This window comes from Pogona vitticeps, chromosome 4 (assembly GCF_051106095.1).
Source record: "Pogona vitticeps strain Pit_001003342236 chromosome 4, PviZW2.1, whole genome shotgun sequence".
In the NCBI taxonomy this organism is placed as follows: Eukaryota; Metazoa; Chordata; class Lepidosauria; order Squamata; family Agamidae; genus Pogona; species Pogona vitticeps.
Window position 1 is genome coordinate 80,496,298 of NC_135786.1, and position 16,177 is coordinate 80,512,474.

Sequence of the window (16,177 nt, forward strand, 5' to 3'; positions counted from 1 at the left end):
AGAACACGGCCAAAGAGCCCGAAAAACCCACAACAACCAAATAAACTACTGCTCACCTCTTTTGAACAGATTGCTTCAGAACCCATTTTGCTGCAAATCAGAATCCCTCTCTAGATTGAACACCTAAGTGTTTAAGGTGGTTTGTGTATGCCAGTGAAACTAAGAGCAGTAATGCCAGGAAGTTATATTTCATTCCAGGTGTAGACTCCTATCAGGGTTTTCCAAGGAAAATAGTCAAAGCTAAGCCAGAGTACTGAGACGCATCCATCCTCTTCATAAATGAAAAGCTGCAGAGCAGAAGACAATCTGATGAGGGCAGATAAATTCTTGAAAAGCAGCCATTGGACTCTGGCAGTAGTGAAAAATATTAATATCTAAATATCTTTTTTCAGTGGCAGTGACACTCAGAATAATTCCTCTTAGTTGTATGCTGAAGGTGGTAATGGTAAACCATTGCTGAATATATCTTACTTTGAAAACCCTATAATGAGACAATCTAAAAAGGAAACAAAGAATAGTGCTGGCAGATGAGACTCTCAGTCAGAAGGTACTCAGTCAGCTACTGCAGCTCAGTAAGTTAAGTATCTCACTGCAGAGCCAGAAGCTGAGAGTTCAATTCTCCTCTGTACCTGCCAGAAAAGCCAGTCTGTTTTGCCACAGGCAAGCTGCCACGTTGGCCCCAGAAGAAGGAAACAGTAAGCCACTTCTAAGTGCTCCATACCCAGAAAACCCTGAAAAGGGTTGCCATCAGTCCTAATTGCCTTGACAGCGTGCAAAAAAAAAAACACCAAAAAGGGATAAGTACAAATAAGTACAAATAGTGTTGTTGCTAATGAAGCAACTAGATAAAAGCCAAAAGGATACTTAGTTGCTGATTTGCAAAAAGAAAGTCCAATACTGCACATCCCACACAGATGGAACATGGAAGTGAGAAATTAAAATAAAAAATTAATTGTTTAAACATTGTAATGTTTAGTGTGAGCAAACAAAAGTAGATTGGAATGGGGCATTTTCCATCAGATAACTACAAAGTGTTTTATTCTGAAAACGAAAAGGTCAGAAGAAATGGAGTGGCTCTGACAGTGAGACAAGTAGAAGCAGCTAGTGGCTAAAATGAGAAGTCTGGCCAAATAATATTGATCAGACTTCAGTGAAACCTGTCAACATAACTATAATTCAACTCTATACTCCAAGTACAGATGAAGAAGAAATTAAAAGCTTTTATGCAAAGGAATTGATCACACATCAAACAGGATGTACTAATAATCGTGGATGACTGGAGTACAGTAGGAAGGAAAAAAGAGAACCAAATACCGTAGGAGAATTTTCCCTAAGAGTTACAAATGAAGGAGGAGAGCAACTCATGGAATTATGTGAAGCCAACAATCTGCTTATTAAATATGCATAGTTCAGGCAACTGAACATAAGACTGTGCAGATGGGCATCACCCTCTTTAAATGTTATTTAAGTTATATTTTGTTACTGTGGTTCTTTAGTGTTCTTCACCTTTGCTGTAATTTGTAATAATAACAGTTTGTGATCTGTAACACAGTCCCTTCCTGTTCCTGTTTTTTGAAGAGAAAAGAGAGGTTCTTCATACCTCTTCCATATGATCCACTAAGTAAAAATGAAATTTAAGCCAAGGTTAAGGATACTGGGGTGTTTTTAAAATTTTTTTAAAAATTTGCAAAACAAATACAAGAATACAAAATACTTACTAACAATCTAAAACATAGTGCATCCCCATACCCATGGGACTCTTTGAAGCAATACTTTTATTACGAACCTCCTTTCCAAAATTGTATTGATTGTTGCCTAGAGGCTTTCCCCTTTCCTTTCACTAATACATCTACCCCAAATAGCATAAAAATATTTAAACTTATTTTCCCTCTTTTCATCTTAGGTTCAGTAGTCAATTTATCATTTAACGCAATGTCCCATACTTCATTATACCAATCTTCTAATTTAATATCATTTTTAATCTTTCCAGAATCTAGAAACAATATACAGTACTGAAGAAATATATAGAAGCCAGATTCCATCAAAGATCAACCTTTTGATAAAGAACCTATCTTTTTGAAAGTGAAGGCTACTCTCAAAATGACTGGAAGAAATAAATCAGGAAAAGATAGGGCATCAACAGAAATATTTCAAACCACAGAGACAGGATCTATTAAAATCCTAACAAAGACAGGCCAACAAATATGGAAAACAAAATAATGGTTCCACAGATTAGAAGTTTTCAATACACTCCAACAGATGCCAAAGAGTGCAGTAACTATAGAACCACTGCATTAATTTGCCATGAAAGCAAAATGATGCTCAATATTTTACAACAAAGACTCCTAGTATATGTGACATGAGAAATGCCAAATGTTCAAGCTGAATTTGGAAAAAGAAGAGCACTGAAAAGCATATTGCGAACACACACTGGACATTGAAGCACACTAAAGAATTTCAGAAAAAAGCCAGTTTGTGTTTTATAAACTGCAGCAAAGCCACTGCCTTTGTGAGTCATCAAGAACTATAGATTGTTCTAAGAAGTGAGAATGCCACAAGATTTGATTGTCCTTATGTGTAACCTACATTAAGAGGGTACTGTTATCACATCAATAATTTCAACTCCTGTATGAAAGTCTGGTGAGATGCTGCAAGTCCAGGAATAATACTAAGCTACAGCAATATTTTGTCTTGATTGAAGATGGATTTCTATGTTCAATACCATTCAAACAATGTTCAATGCAATTCAATCAATCAACAGATGGATTGAGATAACAGATGCTGCAGTAAGAAGTGTAACAAGTACTAGCATGGGCTATCTTACTTATAAACCCATTCATTCTTGGTGGTGCAACGTATTCCTCAAATCTGTTCTACAGTTAGTTACAAGAGAACACTTCACACAGTGGTAGTATAGACTATAGGTATCAGACTTGTTCTAGTAATTCTTATCTTTAGGCATATCTTGAAGTTTACATATTTTTGAAAGCAAACCACTACAGTATAGTTCAGTCTTACCATCTATTTTCGGATAGTATAAATTGTGTATCTTTGTTAATGAATAGTTTTATGTTCAATGATTTATTTTTGTTGTACACCACTTTGAAATTTTTAGAAATGAACAGTTTATAAATACTCGCAAATAAACAAGCACTGCAATTGCATGCATGCATGCAAGCTAAGCTATTAAGTGATGTCATATGGCTGTACTGAATCCACCTGAGTACACAATATACTGTGAATCTTCAGTCTTTTTATTTTTTTATATTTTTTTTATTTATATCCCGCCTATCTAGTCGATAGACCACTCTTCTATATGTTAGCCTGGGAGTGAACCTAACATACATAGCATCTGGATGTAAGAAACAACATTTTCTAAGTTCACTGCAATGAAAACATATTATGAATTAATTGTCCCACATATTTTCAACCGTGACTATCCATGTAAACATAGATTTCCATAGGATCTGCTACAAACTTGTGAAATTCAACAGGTGACTTCAGGTACTGCAGGAGCCTTGTACAGTTAAAATGGATGTGAGGGAGATTGAAAAAGATAAGCCTCCTTGAACTATTTGGAGGAAAAAGTGCCATATAAATGTAATAAATGAGTGGATCCCATCATAAGTGTACACAAATTGCCTTTTCTCCATTTGCAATTCTCTGCACATTAGAATGTGGGGGAATATCCAGTATTTCCCTAACCTCTGCACATTATGCTTTGGCTACCTCTCATCAGTACAACACTCATAGTCAAAATACAGTAATAAATTAAGTATGTTGGTGAACTTCTGTCCTCATGCTCTGTGCACAACAGATTAGGTCACAATGCTACAATACCTAAAGAGAATCACAAGCAGAAACCTCTGCTTGCTTGCCATTCCCTCCAGACATTGCAGCATAAAGGAAGCAGCCACCTCTCTCACTCACCATCATCTACAATACATGACCTGAACTGGTCGCTACAGGATCAGATCTTTCCATCCCTCAACTACACAGTGAGAGATGCCAAACAAGAACAGCAGCTGTTACCTTCTTCCTCTTGGCAGCAAAGGCTGCACAAGTTATGGGTGTTCTTCCCTCTGTGGGCTGAACTCAACTTCTCCTTTTGGAGGTTCTTGCCTGCTCTCTTGCAGAGGCAAAGTGAGATGACCCTCGTACTGTATTAGGGCCACACTGAGTTAGAAAAGGAGCAAGAATAAGAGGGCAGCTTCTGCTACTTCCAACAAGCAACCACCAGACTTGTTCTGCCTGAACCATGCACTCACTCCTAGAAGACGTGAGGTTTATAATTTCACTTGTCATAATGCTTATCACTGTGCCTCGCAGGGAGAGACTGGGAGATTGGGGGGGAGAGAGAATGCTCTTTTCATAACCAACCATCTGCACCCCACTTGCTCCAAAAGACAAATGATTGTGCGGAGAGGGAACGGCTTGCGGGGATTTTTTTTCCTGGAAGCAGCAGACGCAAACTGAGCAAGAGAGAAGCAGCTGCTGCTTTCTTTGCACATGGTGGAAATGTTGAGACAACATCCTCCAGAAAGAAGAAAAGGCCGTCATGCCAACAACACCTGCTATTCTTCTCAAAATTAAAACACGAAATTAAGTTGTGTTTTAAAAATTAAAATTAAAAAAAACTCCTTCCTTCTGCTGCAGTTTGTTAGCATCGCTTCCGATATATAGCTCCGGAGCTCTCGCAAGTTTGGAGGCAATTTTGCCGCCCTGATGGCTGGTCTAATAAAGTCACATGCTCAAAAAGGATTCAAATTAAAATGCGCTTTTCACCTATAAACCTCACCAGAACGGGGCAGCCGCTGTTTTCTGTTCAATCGGCACTCCCAGGGCTGAAGCACGCCTCCCTCCCACCCAAGGATGCCATGCCTCCACTTTGCAGCGGGAAGAAACGCGGAGAGGCTCAGTAGCAACAACTCTAGGATCCCGGCCTGGAGGGCCTCCCGGTTGCCAAGGCAACCGACGCCTCGATTACGCAGACCCGGCCCGGCCGGGCCCGGCCGAGAAACAGGAGATGGCGTTGGCTTCAGGCCGGAAGCGGACGCGTGCGGTCTAGGAAGCGGGCTCAGGCGGTGTCATGCCGGTCGCAGGAGAGGCGGAAATGTTGCTGCAACAAGCCACTCGGGAGAGGCTGGAGAGATTCGCCCAACTCAGAGGTGGCCCTGCGGCAGAGGGACGGGACTTGACTGGCTTGGGACGGTGGCGCCTGGCTTACCCCTCGCCGACTCCCCCTCCACGCTGGCTAGGGATTTGGGGTGGGGAGATCGGCTCGGGAGCCTGGCAGGAATACACGTGATGGTTGTCATGTGGGAAGGCAGCAGCTCGGAGTGTTCAAAACCTCAAAGTGCGGGGGTCCGCTCGATCCCTACCCGCGATTAAACCCCTGGATCGGGAAACTTGGGAGTGGCTTCATATGCCACGCCAGCTCCTCTCTCTCTCTCTCAGATGCCCACACAAAAGGAAGGCGTAAGTCGAACAGAGTAGCAGAGGGCATACCTTTCCAACTTCTGGTTGCCCAGATTTGGACTCCAGAACACCCCATAGAAAATGAGTACAAGCTCATGATCCGATTTATATGGGTGGCGGAACCGCGCAATGTAGAGTTGCTGCTGTTTTTACGCAGTGCTGAGGCTGCTAGAAGAAAACATTGCGGTAGTGTAAAAAAAAAAGATTCAAACCCGTAAATCCTAGAATTTAGACAGGCTGTCTAGTTACAGTGAGAAGCCACGTGTGTTTAGTGTGTGATACCAGGAAAGACCAGTTTATCTCATTCTTCCTGGTGTAAAGTTTCTGCCTTGGAACCCACCCACCCCCATCTGATGGGGTTAGGCTGTTGTTGTATTTTTTAGTCCAGACAGCCTGCTTACAACATCATGTTAACAGTAACTGAGAGCCTAAAAGGAGCACATAAATGTTTCTACAAGCACAGCAACATGTGTCCCCTGCTATTTTCTTGGAAACAAGGCCAATTTTTCTCATTTGGACTTGCTCCCAGGTCAGTTGTGCTGGTTGTGGCAGTTTGATGCCAAAGAAGAGTGTGGGTAGTAGAAGTAATGCCTTGTTTTTATTCCTAATGCGATAGATCACAAATCCTGAGGGGCATAATGAACAGATACCCAAAAGATTTTGTTCTCTAGTAGCAGCGCTGAGCAGGGCTTTTAATGACAAGTCACTATTTTATAGAGATATTATAAAGCAGAAACTGTTTAATGCACAAAATAATAAGTAAATGTTCCTGTTGGGGTCTAATGGAGAGGTAGATTTGACAATCATTGCACAGTATGCATGGACTTTTTTTGTATCCGATACTGCACTCTGGGTCTTCCTTCCTTGATGCCTTAAAGCTCAGAACAGTGTTTTCTGACTTTTTCTCTCTGTGGGCAAAGGGGCTAATGTAGCATATACAATTATATTCCAGTGCATCCATGCAAAATACTAAGTGTGTTAATCCATAGTGTTAGGAAACGTGATAGTATTAGGAAACGAAATCTTCTTCAAATAAGCATGTTTAAGTGTGGTCAGTGGTTGGTGTGAGTCTTGGGAACTGATTCCAAACAGTGCAGTAGGGTATAAGTGTCCTAACTAAAAGAACAACAAATATGAGGTCAGGATTACTAAACAGCAATAATCTGAATGCAGCTACCTCACTTCATGAGGTGTTAACAAGTAGACCATCAAAGCTTGCTACTGTTCAAAGAAACAGAAATTCTTTGGCTGAGTGAAGCAAATGTCTCTTAGCTGTAGTGTGAGTTTATGAAGCAGCTAATTTTCAAGCTGCAAAATTTCCCCATAGTTTGATAAATAGGGGGGGGGGGGGGGCGAATGAATGCAAAACAAAAACAATATAGCAACAACAAACATTATTTCATCCCTCAGACAAGGAGTTATGTCTATTTCTTTCAGTCACAAGCATTCCTTATTTATTTATTTATTTATTTATTTATTTATTTATTCATTCATTCATTCATTCATTCATTCATTCATTCATTCATTCATTCATTCCATTTATACCCCGCCTATCTGGTCATTGCGACCACTCTAGGTGGCTTGTTCTTAAGAGGACAGGATAAAATAAGGGGTGAAAATGAGCCACCCCTTGAACTTGCCTTGCCTTTTGTGATAGTTACAGACAGAAGTCCTTTTTGATTTTATGCATTCCTCTCGAAAAAAATAGATGCTAGCTAGGCTACAAAATCCTTGCATCCCCCTGTTCAGTTACCTCTTCCCAAATTCTTAATTTGGAGAGAAACTGAAACTTTTTAAAAATAGTAAGAAGCAGTTGGTTTCCCACAGATTGTAATCATGGTTATGACTACACAGCAAGAGAAGTGCAAATGGGTCCTCTATGAAGTTGCATCTGGGAAGTTAGGTTTCCCTGGGTTAACTAGCAGAGAAAGGAGATGAAATTAGCAATCTGCCTTGTTTGCAGCTTTTTAAAGTAGCTCTGAACACTTACCTGTATGTTAATCTCATTAATACAGTAAATTCTCCTCTAACAGGGACTAGCAATTGGATTTATTCCATTATTTATAATTTCCACACACAACGTTGCTAGATATGTTTTTAATGGCTTATATTTTGCACAAGTACACCCCCCCCCCAATGGCTCTGCCATTTTGCCAGCCACTTAACTACCTAAGTTGCTTCTCCACTCAGTTTGACCTCTCAGGTAGGTAAGAGAATTTCAGGCTTTTAAGAAGTGTAGGTTATAGGGAGCCGCCACCACACACAAATGTTTTCAAAAGCCTCCTTTTTACAAGAGAGCCATAAAGAAGGAATGCATCGTTATTGTAGCCTAGTAGTGTCCTGTTTTGCTGTGTGTTATTTTGAAAACTGTTCCCAGACTATACAGATGCCAACGGAAAAGAGTGTGCATGTGTTCTGTACATATTATATTTGGAAGTTGTTGGAGAAGTCCTCAGAGAGGCAAACTGGAGTAGGTGAACTGAAGTAAAGAAAAAGACTTGAGCTATTTCCTTTACCATTTATGTTCTCCCAGGACTTTTAAAACAATACAAAAGGAAGTCAAGCTACAGTTATTTATATATACAGTAGTTATAACACATAGCTCACTTCAGTGTTTATAGATTTTCACCAGGTCTATAGACTAGTATAGAGATTGAAACTGCTAAGCAATTTCTTGTAGTAATTTTAGTAAAGGCCGTTTTCTTAAGCAGCACATAGAAAATTAAAATCTCTGCCTATTGGTTTAGGTGCTTTTGGCAAACCAGGAAAGAACTGTGTTTCAGGTAGGGAAGAAGGACCAGCTTAAAAGAGAGCCTGAACATAAAATTGTTGAAGCTCTGAAGCCAAAAAAGAAGCACAGATGTGTGAAGAGCAATAGTTTATCGCAATCTGTAATTAGAACTTTTAAAGGACTATGGAGGAAATGTCAGTCAAGATAAGTGGTACATAGTGGGGAGGGAGGACAGATTGTCTGACAAGCTGTATAGTCCAGTAAGGTGGGAGTGGGAACCAAGAGCTCTGTACTATGTAGGGGAAATGATTGTTTTAAAGCATTTTCTCACTTTTGTATCACTTATAATAAAATGTTGCATTTTCAAACAGGTAAAACTGTGGAGAGCGGAAAATTCTGGGATGCTGTTGTCATAACAGCAGTTGACAAAAAGCAAGAAATAGCTTATCAGCAGCAGTTATCAGCCAAATTAAAAAGAAAGGAGCTCCCCCTTGGTGTTCATTATCATGTTTTTGTTGATCCTCCTGGACCAAAAATTGGTGGGTTCTTAAAGCATTCCTTTTAAATATTTGAATTTAACAGGTATATTCTTTGTGGGAAATTATAAAATGAAAAGCATAATCCCAGCTAAATTAAGCACTTCCATTCTTTCATTCAGATTGCTAGATAAAATGTCCCTGGCTTTGCCTATTTGTGCCTCACGTTTGCATCTAGTGGTGTGCTTTTTCCGTTTGTTTTTTCTTTCCCCTTTCTTTTGTTCTTTTTCTTTTTTTTCTTGGACTTCGAATTGTCCAAGAATTTCCTGGACAGAATTCTGTGAATTCCACCCACAGTCCACCACTAAAGACAACTACACTTTTCTGACCAGGAACCTGGCCTCCTGCTCAGCCTTCTGTAGCCTGTTGTCAATGTGCAAAAGAAGAAACTGCTCCAGTGTATCCTAAGAGACACATGTGGGATGTGTAGGTCTACATCTCTAAGAGCATAATGGGCAGTGAGATCACACCTCCTATGAAGACCTAGGCCTCCCAGGAAGCACTGGGTCAGTTTCCCTTTTTGCACATTTATTTATTTATTTGTTACATTTATAGCCCGCCCAACTAGTCGTACCGACTACTCTGGGTGGGTGACAACGTATCAAATCTAAGTACAATTTAAAAACATAACATATTACTAAAACACAAAGATCCAGATAGGAGAGGCAAGAGAACAAATCAGGTGGTGGATGGAGGAAAGGCTTGCTTGAATAGCCAGGTTTTCACTTGTCATTTGAAGATACCCAGGGAAGGGGCCATGCGAATCTCAGGAGGGAGGCTATTCCAAAGACAAGGAGCCACTGTCGAGAAGGCCCGGTTTCTTGTTTTTTCCTTCCGGGCCTCCCTTGGCATTATGCTCCTCAGTCTCACCTCCTGGCTAGATCGGGTAATAAGGGTAGACCTAGGTGGGAGAAGGCGTTCTGTCAGGTAACGAGGCCCTAAACCGTTTAGGGCTTTATGCATAAGCGTTAAAACTTTGAAATCTAACTGGAACCAGATGGGCTAGCCAGTGCAAGGCGGCCAGAGTGGGAGTAATATATTGATATTTTCTTACCCCAGTAAGAAGTCTGGCCGCCGCATTCTGCACCATCTGGAGTTTCCACATAGATCTCAAAGGCAGCCCCACATAGCATTACAGTGGTCTAATCTTGAGATTACGAATGCATGGACCAGAGTGGTGAGCAACCCAACATCTAGATACGGGCGTTAACAACAGGAAATAAAGGTATCTGAAGTGTCTGAGATAGGCCCTGTTCCAGTTGAGTGAAACATATTCATTAACTTTATTACTGTCAAAGACCAGCAAGATTGAGTGAAACATAGGTATCTGTAGGTGTGTATCTGTGGCCTGGAGCTCCCAGAATTCTGCTTGGAAAATTCTTGGAAAATTCTAGGAGTTGGAATAAAAAAAAAAACTGATGCCACAGCCCTATTTTCAAGTACAGTACCTTAATTTTCCAGGCATCTGTTAAGCAGAAAATGAGCCTGTTGTCATTTAAATATTTAGCAAAATTTGCTTTTCAGAGAGATAAAAAGGTTCACCTTTTTCTATCTGCATATTATGACAGCTGTATCTCTTTTACTGGAAGATTTCCAGAATCCCATCAGAAGTTGAATTATATTAATTAAACTTCCAAAAATATGTTCAAATACTATGATAGTGTGTCTTCTGATTCAAATATCTGACTCACACGAGTATTAATAAGCTGGGTGTTATTTTTAATTAATTTAGATTCATTAAAGATTATCGTGATGATGATGATGATTCATGGCAGATTGTATGGTTATGAAACTATTTCCCTTAGTAAACATATTAGGAAGAAGAACAGGACTGGACACGGGGCTGTTGTTTTGGTCTTTTGTAAACATTGCAGCATTAGTTTTAACTTGGCCTGAGCCTGAAAACTGATTTGAAAAGTTATGTATATAGATTCACCAACATCCAAGTAGTTTGGCCAGAATCCTATTGGTAGATAGAATAGCAATCATGTAAATGTTCCCTTCCCTTATGTCAGCCTTCCCTTTTTGTCCCTGGTCTTCAACTTGCTGCAAGATTAATTGTGTGAGAAGAAGGGGAAAATGTGGCATGATTATTTTTATCCTTTTCTGGCCCTTAGCATTGTGTTAATGAAGTAAGCAGACCTGATCAAATCTAACTGACATATCTACAAAAACAATGTTATAGCAAAAACTTGTGTGATATTTTCACTTCTGTGAAAATGGCTGAAATCTTTTGGTATTTGCATAGGGATTGTGACATTAGCCATGGCTAACAGTAGCTAATTGACAAGGTGCCAGAATGCATCTTAGTTGTATAACCAGGCAATGGACAGAGATATGTCCTAACACCTTGTTAATTAGCTACAATTAACCATGACAAATTATGCAAGCCTTACATAACCATCAATAGAATTCTGTCCAATGAATTTTATTTTTAACAGTTATATTCCACTTTTCTTCCTCAGAGCAGGATAAGGGCTGTCTCATTTTTATCTTCATGATAACCGGTGCAGTAAATAGACCAAAAGATGGTGTCAGGATCAAGTTCATCCAGTAAACATGACAACTTTGTGAGAATTTGAATCAACATTATTTACTTACCACCACCAAAAAGTCATCTCTCTTCAGTCTATCAAAATTGAGCCCAGTTCAGTGGTCTTATACTCCAGTTAAGTGATCAGAATATCAGTGACTTGTTAATTATTTCATCTTGTCATTCTTTCTAAATTGAAATATGTGTTGGAATATTTTGTAGGAAATGGTGGATCAACACTTCATGTCCTTAAGTGCTTGGAAGAACATTATGGTGATCAGTGGGGTTCTCTCACCATCCTATTAATCCATTCTGGTAATGTTTTCCTTAAAATAAAGCTTCTCTTATGTTATATAGAGTGTGAAGGGATTTTTTAAAATGTGGGGGAATTTTTTTCTTGAGGTTTGAAAAGCACTGACGGTGAATTGGTGTTTTCCTTGCCAGTAAATTAGACACCATTAGTTTGGCTTATATAAGTCTAATCATCCTCAGTATGATCAACTGTGGAAAGTATAAAAATTGTTCTCAAAAGTCCTTGGCAGGTCAAGAAAGAAGGGATATAGGAGTTTATTATCACCATCCAACAAAATCTTAAACATAGTAATTCTAAAGTTGAAAAAGAGAGTGTACAATTCACTTCTGATGCACGATGGTAATTACCAAGATCTCATGTGATCTCCAGTATGTGATGAGGTTTGCATTGCATTGGAAAATAATCACCACTGTCTTGGGAGTGTTCATTAATCTTCATGTAACAGGATTTAAAAAAAAAAACTTACTTTGAGTAAGTTTGTGAGTATCTGTTGGGGTTCACTAACATTTCTTGTGTTTCTTAAATGCATAATTTTTTTTAAATGACCACTCTAGTATAGTGGTTCCAATCATCTCACAATATACTCAAGAGATGATGCTGAGGATGCACTATTTGACATAATTGTTGACAATGTTCTGTTTGACACCATGCAGTGTCCCTTGGGGCTCTTAATATGTGCATGAAACCGCTTTGAGAAGTCATTCAAAGCTTTGGAATGAGATGCTGCCAGTATACTTATGACACCCAGCTTTGTTGCTTCTTACCACCTAATACCAAGGGTGCAGTCCCTTACATACTATCTTAGATTGATAATGGGCTGGTTTAGGCTGATTAAGATGGAATTAAATCCTGATGGATGTGCTGATTGGCAGTAGTAAATCAGAGTCATGGATTGGGATTTCACCTGTTCAATGAAAGGGTTACAACCTTTCCTGAGTCAAACTGACTTGGCAACAGTCATAGTTATTTCTCACAACTGTTGTGCAATCTCCATGCAAGTTACGCTGATGTCATATGTTTTTCTTGATTCGTTTTGAAGTACTGTACTTGGAAGTCCATTAAAGAAGGATTTCTTCAGCTTGTTTATTTTTCTTTTGCATCTCTTCTGTCATTTAGAGTATGCACAACAATTTTTGTGAACAATAGAATATTGAACAAAGAGTGTTAGCTATGGATTTTTGGAAATTTTCTGCCAGCTGGTCCTGCTTCCCTTTACTGATTTTTCTCTTGTCATATTCCCCCCCAACACACACACAGAGACACACACAAACCCTATCTAAAACCTTTTTACAGTTCAGAAATAAAGAAGAGGTTTCACATTAGGACAAGGCAACATGTTATCCTCAACAAACCATAACATGAAAGTTTGCCTTCATGTTTGTGTTTGTCATTGCCGCACTAGTGAAATTGAAACGGTCTCTTAATGTCCTCTCTCTTTTTTTAAATCATTTTTGGTGACTTTAAACATCTTCTTTCTCTGCTTCTACATTGTTTTGGCAGTTGATTATCGCAAAAGCTTGACAATAAAATTTTCTCCATGTTCCCAAGATAATTTCATCAAAAACAATTGTTGCATTTGATGTCTGAAACACCCTTGAGTGAAACTCTTTAAGCTCTCAGCATGTATACTTTATGTAAATTATTTATTTGTTTCTTCTTTGTTTCTAAAGGTGGATATAGTCAACGTTTACCAAATGCGAGTGCCTTGGGAAAAATTTTTACAGCTTTGCCTTTTGGGAACCCAGTTTATCAAATGTTGGATTTAAAACTGGCAATGTACATTGATTTTCCCACCTATATGAATCCAGGTATTTTGATTACTTGCGCAGATGATATTGAACTTTATCATATTGGCACAATGGAATGCATAAGGTTTAATCAGCCTGGATTTACAGCATTAGCCCATCCTTCTAGTTTGGCCATTGGTACAACCCATGGTGTATTTGTGTTGGATCCACCATTGTGTGGGACTCAAAAGGGAGAAGTTGAATACAGAACTTGTCAACGTTTCCTGCACAAGCCTATCGTTGAAAATATGCACCGGTTTGGTGCAGTACATAAAATGGATAATTCTCAGGCATCCAATCTTCTTACAGAACTTGGACATTTAGCAGCAGTTTCTGAATACGTGTATACGGATAGTCTATTTTACATTGATCATAGCACTGCGAAATTATTGCTGACATTTTATAAACAAGTAGGCACACTTTGCTGTGAAATAGATGCTTATGGTGACTTTCTTCAAGCATTAGGGTCTGGAGCAACAAAAGACTACACAAAATACCTGGAGAATGACATACAAGGAGAATCGTGTGTAATGGAAATAAGGGAGAAGTTATTTACTCTCCTTAATGGACTGCCTCTCAATGTTATTCTTCTAAATAATTCTAAATTCTATCACATTGGGACTACCCGTGAGTGTTTGTTTCATTTTACTTCTGACAGAAAGCTGAAAATGGAAATGGGTTTGCTGCCAGATGTTTTTAGCATCTGCCCTAACAGCACAGAAGACTTTGGGAAATCAGCATGTATCATTCACAGTATACTAAGTTCCGGGTGTTCTGTTATACCTGGCTCACTCCTTGAATACTCCAGGCTGGGGCCTGAGGTGTCAGTGGGAACTAACTGCATTATCAGTGGATGTTGTATTGACACCAAAGCAGACATCCCATCAGACACCTTCATGGCAACACTAAGTGTGAGGATTGATGAAGAATTAATGTATGTGAGTATGGTGTTTGGCATAGAAGATAACTTGAAAAAGAATGTGACTAATGTAGCAGAGACACACTTACTAAGGTTTTTTGGAACCAGCCTCAGTCTGTTCTTGGAGCTCTGGGGTCTGAAAGTTTCACATGAGCTGTTTTCTGGTGTCGGAGTAGGTCTGAGTTTATGGACAGTGCGAATTTTCCCAGTTTGCTCCACTGTAAGTGATTCAGTGAAAATGTCATTAGGGATTTTAAACTCCGTTCAGAACAAGGCACCTTTTAAATTGAATGGTTTTAAGCTCTTGTCTGTTGAAGAAATCCTTCAGTACAAAGATGTAGAAGATATGTTGAAGTTCAGGCAGCTACTTTATGAAGAAATCAGTCTGCAGAAACAGAAAGAGAAATCAGATTTATGAAAGTGGTACATTTTCCCCATTCTTTAATTTGAAGAGGAGTGATTGCTTTCAAGCTTGCGGAAATCCAGAAGCAAGCAGTACGCACACATTCTTGTGTGTGTTTCATTGAAGTAGAAATAATGAAACTGCATTAACAGTGTTATTGTAGCATAACATTAATAATGCAAAAAATGCAGATAAACTATTCTTTTGATGAAAAAATTAATGAAATATTTCAAGTCTATGAAAACACAAAGAGGCAAATTTTCTTAGCTGCTCATTATTATTATGCTTTTGGTTTTTATTAATTCAAGTGTGGAACAGAACTTGTTAATTAGAAGTTTGATTGAAAACCATTTAAAAGTTTTTCAAAGTAGTATGTTACCTCTAGCAACATTTTTCCTTTTCCTAGGTTTGTTTTCTTTTAAGTGGGCAAATACTTGCACATTTGTACATGTCTTTTTAAAGCTTTGCTGAATATTGAGACATCAGCATGAAAATTGGTGTTTCTCATTAGTACCATTCTTTGTTTCATATACTTACCCCAACTCCATTCCCATTACTTTTTCAGGGCATGTTCCAAAGAAGCAAAATATACTGAACTAAATAGCCTTGGAAGGAAGTCTTTCAAACATTATTTTGCAAATTAGATATGACTGTATTGTCTGATTTTTTTTCAAAGAGTTTAATGATCAAAGCATTGTAAGTTTGTGAATATCTTGTCATAATTATCAGATGTGATTGTTTTACTCTTTGAGTCACTAAAGTATGTTCTGTAAAATTATTTGCTACAGTCATAATAGTAATGCCGGATATATTTTGGAATTATTGTGGTCTTTGGATTCTGGATCTACTTCAGATACGTTTGCCTGTTCTTTTTTAGTCTTTTTGGTATCAATCTCATTCTCATCTTCTGAATTGAAAGAGACAATCTGCAATAGGTATGCATAGGTTTGTAGTTTTATAAAGTAACCCTAAGCATGTTTACGCAGAGGCAAATTTAATTCAAATCAACTGGTTTTACATTGTATTTGTGATTACATCAATTTTCAGTTTGTTAATATAAATTAGTTGGATTTTTATATATTTTCATTCTGCTGTTCTGTGATCTGTTTTGTATCAAGTTCTTAGTTACAGTATCTATGTTTTAATTGATTTTAAAGTGTCTTCATTAAGCTTTTCTAGACATATGAAAAGGTGAAATATAATTCCGATCGATGGATGGGTGGGTGGGTGGGTGGGTGGATGGATGGATGGATGGATGGATGGATAAATAAATAAATAAATAAATAAATAAATAAATAAATAAATAAATAAATAAATAAATAAAATTACTGTTTGACTTTTCTGTAGGGTTTGGTTTTATATGGGTGAAGTTGTCTTCTGTTTGTCTTTGGTATAAAGGCATTTACAGAAGCTTAAGCATTTAATTGTTCCTTTTATTATTGTTTATTTAAATAAAGTAAAAAAGTGTTGGGTCTGT

The 16,177-nt window shown here is 38.4% G+C and overlaps 2 protein-coding genes across 5 annotated transcripts in view; one reads left to right on the top strand and one right to left on the bottom strand.

Moving 5' to 3' along the window:
• LRRIQ3 (leucine rich repeats and IQ motif containing 3) overlaps nt 1-4,937 on the bottom strand; it is a 72,752-nt gene extending 67,815 nt beyond the window's left edge. For all 3 annotated transcript variants that reach the window (XM_020794682.3, XM_020794681.3, XM_020794680.3), the window contains exon 1: nt 4,799-4,937. The gene's annotated coding sequence lies outside the window, so the exon portion shown is untranslated. The remainder of the gene's footprint in view (nt 1-4,798) is intronic.
• Nucleotides 4,938-5,031: 94 nt separating this feature from the next.
• Nucleotides 5,032-15,786, top strand: FPGT (fucose-1-phosphate guanylyltransferase). 2 transcript variants are annotated; one of them, XM_020794683.3, is made up of 4 exons: nt 5,032-5,168; nt 8,581-8,748; nt 11,501-11,593; nt 13,262-15,786. In XM_020794683.3, exons 1-4 carry the CDS (start codon nt 5,090-5,092, stop codon nt 14,713-14,715), a joined length of 1,794 nt encoding a protein of 597 aa, XP_020650342.3. In that variant the 5' UTR covers nt 5,032-5,089; the 3' UTR covers nt 14,716-15,786. The 2 variants fall into 2 exon arrangements, with proteins under 2 accessions (XP_020650342.3, XP_078249108.1); XM_078392982.1 differs by lacking the exon at nt 5,032-5,168 and adding an exon at nt 5,485-5,664.
• The last annotated feature ends 391 nt before the right edge of the window (nt 15,787-16,177 follow it).

Excerpts from the sequence above, each read along its gene's own strand:
- FPGT (XM_078392982.1), top strand. The coding sequence starts at position 5,574 with ATGATCCGATTTATATGGGTGGCGGAACCGCGCAATGTAGAGTTGCTG. Across the intron at positions 8,749-11,500 it reads TCCTCCTGGACCAAAAATTG|GAAATGGTGGATCAACACTT; the intron begins GTGGGTTCTTAA and ends AATATTTTGTAG. Across the intron at positions 11,594-13,261 it reads CATCCTATTAATCCATTCTG|GTGGATATAGTCAACGTTTA; the intron begins GTAATGTTTTCC and ends TTGTTTCTAAAG.